General features: G+C 30.4%; 1 protein-coding gene across 1 annotated transcript; it reads left to right on the top strand.

Annotated features, from left to right (window-relative positions):
• The first annotated feature begins 378 nt into the window (after nucleotides 1-378).
• Nucleotides 379-5,652, top strand: LOC107420522 (protein disulfide-isomerase 5-2). The gene is made up of 5 exons (XM_016029510.4): nucleotides 379-761; nucleotides 1,448-1,551; nucleotides 1,784-2,154; nucleotides 3,418-3,725; nucleotides 5,075-5,652. The coding sequence occupies exons 1-5, from the start codon at nucleotides 519-521 to the stop codon at nucleotides 5,390-5,392; spliced, it is 1,344 nt and encodes a 447-aa protein (XP_015884996.4). The 5' UTR covers nucleotides 379-518; the 3' UTR covers nucleotides 5,393-5,652.
• Nucleotides 5,653-9,163: the final 3,511 nt, after the last annotated feature.

Here is a 9,163-nt window from a genome sequence, read left to right as displayed (position 1 = left end):
AACACTTAAAAGATGCTACATTATGAATATTAAAATTTCGATAAAAAATTTAATCACTTTAAATTTATTTTTTATAAAATTCAAATTAATAGCTCTTGTAGCTGTATACAAATATATTTATATAACAAAGCTTAAAACATACTAGTATGTATCTATTGTTTTGCCTGAAGACATTTTAGTAATATTTACCAAATTAATGGCCGTTTTGAAAATATATGACCTAGCCAAGTTTAAAGGCGAATTAGCTTGTCCTCCAGGAATGTTTCTTATTACACCACCCAACTAACTTTATACACGCTTCTAAACCCTCCATTAGCCTTCCTTCTGGCCTATTGAGTTTTGAATTGGTGGAGTGTTGGTATTAAGTCGAACCTGTGGTGTAAATAGAATTTTCCCAGCCCAGGACTCCTGCGGGCTGTTCAGACCGATCGGTAAAGTTTCGGGTTATGATCCAATAAGGCAAGCCCACTGACAATATAAGAAAAGGAAAACAGAGAAAATTTGAAAGGAAGACGACAATGGCGGTGGTGGGTATGGACCGCATGGTGGGTCAAACACTGTTTTCGTTGATGGTGGTGGTGGTGCTGTTGTTAGCAATCTCTGGTTCAGCGTCTTCGTCGTCGACGGAGCAGTTTCCGGTGGACGGAAAGGTTTTGGAGCTCGACGAATCCAATTTCGATTCGGTTATTTCGTCTTTTGACTATGTCTTGGTCGATTTCTATGCTCCCTGGTGCGGCCACTGCAAGCGTCTCTCTCCCCAGGTTTCTTCTTTACACTCTAAATTATTCCCCAAAAAGAAAAAAAAACCCATCTTTCTTAGTTGCCTAGAATTTAGTATTTGAACAAAACTCAATTAAACTGTTAATGTTGATGTAACGTGTCAAAGATTCAATTTTTACTTTTTTTTTTTTTTTAAATTTTCTTTTTTTGGTTATTGGTTTATGGATTTGTGTTAGTTTGTCAGTTCAAAGCTGATGGATGGATTTGATCACGGTATTGGGTTTTAGAGATAGGTATTAGTATGATATCTAGCAATGTTAGATCAAACGATTTGAGACTGTGATCAGGTGGTGGAGTGGTACTGTATGCATAGTTCTAAGTTACTATTGCGGACGGCTTTAACAAATTACTAACTTTATAATGCAGTTCCTTTGGTTTAATTTTGTGTAACACTTTCGAACCGAAATCAACATCAATATTGTATTTTTAAAAAATATTTATTTGTTTCATTGTTTGTTTTCACTTGAATGTGAAGTTTCATAGGAAAGTTTATTGTTACTTTTTGGACACTTGGGCTTTTTACTCGTGGAATTATAGCTCTAGTGTGTGCGAATTATGAACTTTTTGCTATTCCTTTTTGATTTATCGGTCAGTCTTTTGAACCTGGCACCTATTTGTGCTCAATTTTTATATAGTGAGAATAATAACAATAGTTGTTCTATTGCAGTTGGATGCAGCTGCCCCTGTGCTTGCTGCTTTGAAACAGCCTATAGTGATAGCTAAAGTGAACGCTGAAAAGTTTTCTCGTCTGGCTCAAAAATATGACGTTGAGTATGGCCTTTTTCTCCATTGTGATTGAATTTAATCATGCTGTGCTGATACTAGTTGTTTGAGTTATGTTACTTTTGACTAAAATTAGAGTATTAGAAGCTTTAGTAACAAATTCAAACATCCTATTTTCTAATGTTTAGAATGCTTAGTTCATTAGTATAATGCATTTTCCGAAGTGAAAGCTAGAATGCCAAACCCTGTTAATGATTACCATTTATTTCATGTGAAACAGTGCATATCCTACTATCAAGTTATTTATGCATGGTGTCCCAGTAGAGTATAATGGACCAAGGAAAGCAGAGTTACTTGTCCGTTATCTGAAGAAATTTGTGGCTCCTGATGTTACTGTACTTGATTCAGACACTGCTATCAAGAACTATGTAGAGGAAGCTGGCACTTACTTTCCTATATATATTGGTTTTGGCTTAAATGAGTCAGTGATATCAAATTTAGCCATAAAATATAGGAAAAAGGCATGGTTTTCAGTGGCAAAGGACTTTTCAGAGGAAATCATGGTCTCGTATGATTTTGACAAGGTTCCTGCTTTGGTGTCCCTTCAACCAAAATACGATGAACATAGCATTTTCTATGGTCCTTTTGAAGGTTAGTTTCTATTCATGTTATAGATCCTATGGTTTATGCTGTTGAATTAGTTTTTGATATCATTTAATAAATTTCACATGGTACTATCAGTTAGTAGAAATATTATTTAAATTAATTTTTCTTCTACGAAATGGAGCCTTAATTGATTCCATGTAGTGCTACTGATATATTGTCTGCACTAGCATGAAAAGCTTTTCAAGGGGATGTTAGAATGTTTGTTCTTTAATGAATGTTCTAAGAAGTTCATCCTAGGAAGTGCATTCTCATTGAAACTTGAAGGGTCTTCTGCATGAGCAAAGTTTGCTATATAGAACCTCAGATTGTTTTATCTGGTATTGTGTTTGAATCATGGTATCTAACTCGGCAAACTCCTTTTATGGTATTTTATTGTTCTACATCTGTAAAGCTTTAATAGGTTTATGTCTGATCAAGAAGTTACAGGCTTATGTCTATCACTTATTTTATTGTCCTTTTATGGTATTTTATACTCACCGGTGGGTTTATGTGTGAGGGAGAGGGAGTTTTGACATGAGTATATTTTAGCTTGATGTAACCCTTTTATTAACAACTTAACAATAACAATCTGAATGACTTGAATGACATTGGGTTTCCTTGATATAAATTTCTCCCATCTTATTTTTGGCAAATCAATCCAAGTTTGAGGCCATAACTTATGCATCCTATGATAATAGATAAGAGTTGCATGGTCTTTGATTTGTTGAAGGGGCTTCGAGTTTGTATTTAATAGTTTTGCATTGAACTTGTACACAAATTAAAACTTTCCATTGTGTGGATATTTTTCCGTCCATGTCAAGACTCAAAGAAATCAGCTCTCTCTTTCTCTCAATCTGTGTCTTCCCCCCCAACATATTGTGTGCATTGATCAGTAAAACCTTCAGGCTGTTTTAACTAGGTGTATAGAAGAGTTTCGAGGGAATATAAAAATTGAATTGCAAGCCAAGGCCAAATGGCTCATCAGTTCAATTGAGCATAGCTTAAATATGAGATGCTGAAAATCGCCTGAGTTCAAGTTTAGCTCATTGATATAATCAACTGAGGTGAGTTGGAACCCCTGGATAATCAATACAACCTCTTTAGGTGGGGTATATTTAACAACTCCAAAATAAAAATTTCTTCAGTTTTGTGTACATATTCTATATTCCTTCAATATACATTATAATTTATAATCCTTATTTATTATATTATAATTGTTATATTCTGACTGAATTCCCTGGCTTTACATTGTTGTTTTGTAATGTGCAGAGGAATTTTTGGATGCTTTTATAAAGCAAAATATGTTGCCTCTGGCTTTGCCCATAAACTATGACTCTCTAAAGTCACTGGAAGATGATGAAAGAAAAATTGTTCTGACATTTGTGGAGGATGAGGCAGAAGAGAAATCTAAGAAACTGATCAAGATATTGAAATCTGCTGCTTCTGCAAATCGTGACCTAGTATTTGGTTATGTTGGGATCAAACAGTGGGAAGAATTTGCTGATACATTTGAGGCTACTAAGAAGTCACCACTGCCAAAAATGGTCATCTGGAATCGAAATGAAGATTACTTTACGGTAAGTCTTATTAATTTAAAAGGGTACTTTTCTTTCTAACTCTCTGCTAATTTTAGCACAGTATTGGAGTTTCTGGTTTATCTGTCAATATCTCGCATTTCAAGATTTTTAATGAATAGACTGCTTATTGTAGTTGCATGATGCCTTTGTTGATTGTTACTAATAGTGATACTAAAACATTTTTGTTTCCTAAGCATGCACAATATTACATTTATAACACTGGAAAAGGGCTACGCACAAAATTGTGGTTTTCCAAGGGTAGAATAATAATTTAATTAGGAGGCTTACTGAATGGGCATAGCAATCACATGGTCAATCAAAAGCGTAGAAATTATGAGCTTGAGCAATTCTTTTTCCCCCTACCGATTTAAGAGCCACTTCCATGGATCATTGTAAAAATATCTTTAAAGCTCTATCTCTCCTCCTCCTTTATTGGTCTGTCCATCCTTCTCATTCTCAACTATAGACATGCTTGTAGGTAGGCATGTATTAAGTTGACTCATCCCTTTGGCTTTTCTCAAGCAACACACATCCATACCATAATTAGGAAAGACCTATCTGGAGCAACATTGACTGTTGGCTTCATATATTTGCGCCTGATAAAGGTGCATTTTGACATTTGGACGCTTGGCTAAGATACTTTGATTCTCATTCAACAAACATAAAAGAGTACTTTCTTTTTTAATTTTCAATTGAACCCCCTCATCAATTTGTGCATGTTGAGTTGGAAAAGATTTTCTGCTTTCATCTATTTCTATCCTTGATTGGCACATCAACTAAATATTATTTTGATAGGCTTCACTATAGATAATTTCTAAATTGTCTCTCTTCATAATTAAGTTTTCCTTGAATTCATAGAATTGGTTTCTTTTCTTTTATTTGTATGTTGATGTGGTTATTTGAACATAGAGCAAAGTATGTTGACTTTGGTGTTACTTATATATTGCCCTTAACATTGTTTCCATTTAATTTACGTGCTGTGCCATTATGATCAGAAATTGTTGTTTTATCTATTTATTACTATTTGCAACATCCGTGGTTTCTTATTGCTCATCACACTTAACATACACACTATATTGATATTGTCTTAACTCTAATATTATATTAAGAAATTCCCACTTTTGTATGACCCACTGAAATAAGCTCTATCAAACTGTTTGCCTGAAAAGTACCATCATGAACCTTTTTCCCTCATCAAAGATAAATAATTAAAATAATAATGCTTAAACCACCACTGCCTTAAGTAATTTTTGCTTTCTCAATTTCATACCATTTTTTTGCTTCAAACAACAATGAGAAGGAAATAAAAACATGGACTGATCCATTAAACTTTTTTATTTTTTAACTAGGTTGTTGGTTCAGAAAGCATTGATGAGGAGGATCAAGCTTCGCAGGTCTCAAGATTCCTTGAAGGATATAGGGAAGGTAGAACAATACAGAAAAGAATAAGCAAATCATCGCTGCTTGGGTTTATAAATTCACTAATTGGCATCAGAACTGTGTACTTGATCGTTTTTTTGGTTGGAGTTATTATGCTTATTCGAAACATCAATAAAGGAGATGATGAGCCTCTTGGGGTTGGTAGTCAAGACGAGGTTGATCGTGCTAGCAGCTCTGTTTCTGAGTCCGAAAGCAAAGAGTATAAACATGGAGAAAAAGAAGACTGAAGATAAAATAGAGATGAATTTCTAACTGGACCAATCAGGGAAAATGTTGAAAAGAGGAGGCTGTAATAGCAGGTTAATATGCATGAAAATTTGACAATGATTGATAAATTATCCGTTGTGCCCATGATTTTGTAGAGAAAAGCTTATTCTGATGTCTAGACTTTGGATTTCTGGGCACTTCATTCCTGGCAGCCTTGCCTTGTTTGTGTTATATGCAGTAAATATTTATTTGAGGAATAGAAACTTTGTTTTCCTTTAGATATGAGATAGTGACTACATAACATTCCAATTTTTTTCTGCTATGTTATTGTCTAGGGTGCAAGAAAATGCTTTTCCATGATTCATAATTATGTTGAATATTGCATTCTGCTTATTCCTTTCTCGATTAAAAAGTTTCCACTTTTGACCAAGGTTGTTCATGCTGAAATTCAAGTTAGAAGATACTATATTACAACCAATATGACAGTGAACAAATCTAACGGACAAATTTAGAGGTACTAATTCAAAGGAAAAATCTTGGAATATTACTCGCAGAAAATCATTTGAGATAATGATAATAATCACACTTACATTAGATGATAGTAAATTTAATGGTAAATTGCACAAAATCCCCTGAATTATTTTGCACCTACAAATAACTCACGGTACTATAGAAAATCCTCTTAAACTATTAAAATTTACGAGTAAAATAACAATAGCATATATATATATATATACACACACATAAAAATAAGTCCTTTTAATTATACCTGGCAATTCGTGTTGGTGGATCGTGTTCGTGTCAACCAGTTTAATATTCGTGTCAAAAATGCCTAACCCGAACACGACTCATTTATTAATCGTGTCAGGTACCTAAAACACTAACCCGACCTGTTTATAAACAGGTCAATACGACACGACCCGTTTAACACGATTATTTTAATGGGTCGTGTTGACTTATTAACTCGTTAACCTAAAATTGACCTATTAACCCGAAAACTAACCTATTAACCCGTTAACCCGAAAATTAACCTATTAACCCGAATTTTTTTTTTTATTTTTATGTTTTTGTTTTATTAAAGATGTATTTTTTGTTTTTAAAAAATTAGTAATAAAAAATTATTTTTATAAAATTTTTAATTTATAATATTTTTTAGTTATTAAACATTATATTAGTGATAAAATATTAATTTAAAATTAAATTTAAATGGGTTGTAATAGGTGTATAATCGTGTCAGGTTGAAACTGACATGTTTAATAAATGGATAGTAACGGGTCAATTTCGAGTTAAACAGGTCAACTCGAAAATGACACGATTAATAATCGTGTTAAACGGGTTGACCCGATTATGACCCGAACCCATTTATAATAAACCCAAACCCATTTATTCTGTGTTATTTTCGAGTCGTGTCGCCGTGTCATGATCCAAATTGCCAGGTCTACTTTTAATAGGGAATTTCTAATTTAATTAAATGGATGATTCCCTAACGAAGATTAAATCATTATATAAACTAATAATTAATATTTAAATTCAACTTTAAAATCGTAGATAGAATGTGGCAGCCCTTAGCATGAGAATTCTAATCAGAATTCTTGATTAGAGAATTTTTGTATATATATATATATATATATAAATATATAAATACACAATACCTTTATAAAAGAATGTATAAAAATTTTGAAATTTAAAATTACTTAAATGTCCATGATGAATAAATTCATTTAATTCATGTTAATTTTGTATTTAATATTTTTTTTGTAAAATTATTTTTTTATATTTAGATAAGAAAAAAATTTGGATTAAATTATTTGCAAAAAAGGGCATAATATGAATGCCAAAAGGTTATTTGTCAAATTAAAATAACTTTTAGTATTTAATTCCTATTAGAGATGGAAGAGGGGCTATCATTTTTTGTTTTTTTTGGGATGAAATTGAACTATCATTGTTGGATTAGAAAAGGTGTTATTTTCTATATAAGAAAAAACCTCCGAGAGCTAAGAAAACTAATTGGGTTATGCAAGAATTTCGAGTCAGTGAAGCTTAGAACAGACCTGCATACAGGCTCCCCTCCCCAATTTTATTTATTTATTTTATTTATAATAAAACACATAAAGATCATCTTAATTGATTATAGTTTACAATTCCAATATGTAGATTGAACTTAATTTTCCTCTTAATAAGAGTTTCAATCGTAAGTTTACATGTTTACTTAATAATCATGTTATGAACCAAGATAATTAAGTTCTTAGACCTTCTTTTTTTCTTTTTTTTTTTTTTTTTTTTTTTTTAAAGTTCAATTGGACTTAAGTTTTAGTTAATGTTTGTCAAAGTTTAGAATTTTTTTTAATTGTTTTCTTGTCACACTGAAATTTTGGTTTTGACTTACTTTATTATTATTATTATTAATATTTTATTTTGATAATATATATATATATATATATATTCAGATGGCTAAAATGTATCATTTCTAATGCTAAAATCCAAAACAAATATACTTTATAATAAACTACATATTAACAATTAGTTGAAAAATTAAAATTTTCTTGTGCATAATTTTATACAATAATCACATGAATATTTTATTAAAACATTAAATTGTTAAATAATAAATAGCACTAAATAAATATATTAGTCTTCTCAATGCTTTTGGATTTTATCGTAATGGATTATTATTCATAAGTCTAAGGAAATGGTTTTTACATATTTTCTAATTGTTTTACACAATATGATCTCATATTATGTATTATATAAAGAGTATAAGAAAATGAATTTAACATATTTTATAATTTTTTCATATGAACATGATATATATATATATATATATATAAGCAGAAACAAATTATAATTATATAGTTAAGCTAAAATATGGTATTTAATATAAAAATTAACATGAATTTTTTTATTTAGTTTTTATACCGTATTAAAAGTTAAGATTAAAGATTACATTTATTAATAATCGGATCCTGAAAATATTCATTTTCTTTAAATAGAATTTTAATATTTTATGAAATTTATATTTGACTATTTTTTTATTTGAAATCCCATGATTCAATGATCATTAAAGTGGTTTTAGATTAATAAAATAAAATAAATTTTATTTGAAACTGATTTTATATATATATATATATATACACATATATCTATATTTCACTTTTACATTTTGATGCGAAATATTAAATCCTAATTTGTGTTTGAGTGAACCTCATGACATTGGGGTAATATAAATTGTTTAATTTTGATCTCACGAACTTGTTTACATTTGAATATTCAAATTCTATGTATCGGGTATTTTTTTTTTTTTTTTTTTGACTAGCTATTGGTAAGGTATTTTATTAAAGTTTCGATATTTGGGTATATCTAATTGAATTTTAGATGTATTAGCTCTGTTTGGAGGATAGCTAATAATTTATCTATATATATATATATATTCGTTCTTTTGTCCTCAAATTTTGGGATAAATTTTTGTAAATTGTCCTAAAATTATCGGATAAGAGAAATTTAGCTATAACAACTATTTTAAGCAAAATTTTTATACAAACTTGTAATCAATCAAATGGTGAACCTTTGAAGATAATCAAATTGAAATAAATAACCACCTAGTTAAAGAGTTAAACATGGAAATCTTAAAACATATATAAAAGATTTGAGTTACTTTTTCTTAGAAAGTTAACTTTTTAGGTAAGATCCTCAAATTTTAATAAATAGTAGTAGAATTAGGTTTCAAACAGTCATATGTATGCACTAGATGTAGAGTGAATATGAGATGATCTCCAATGTGAATTGATGGTGAT

This window comes from Ziziphus jujuba, chromosome 5 (genome assembly GCF_031755915.1).
Source record: "Ziziphus jujuba cultivar Dongzao chromosome 5, ASM3175591v1".
Lineage (NCBI taxonomy): Eukaryota > Viridiplantae > Streptophyta > Magnoliopsida > Rosales > Rhamnaceae > Ziziphus > Ziziphus jujuba.
Note: the sequence above shows the minus strand (reverse complement) of the source record. Positions and strands in the feature narration are given on the sequence as shown.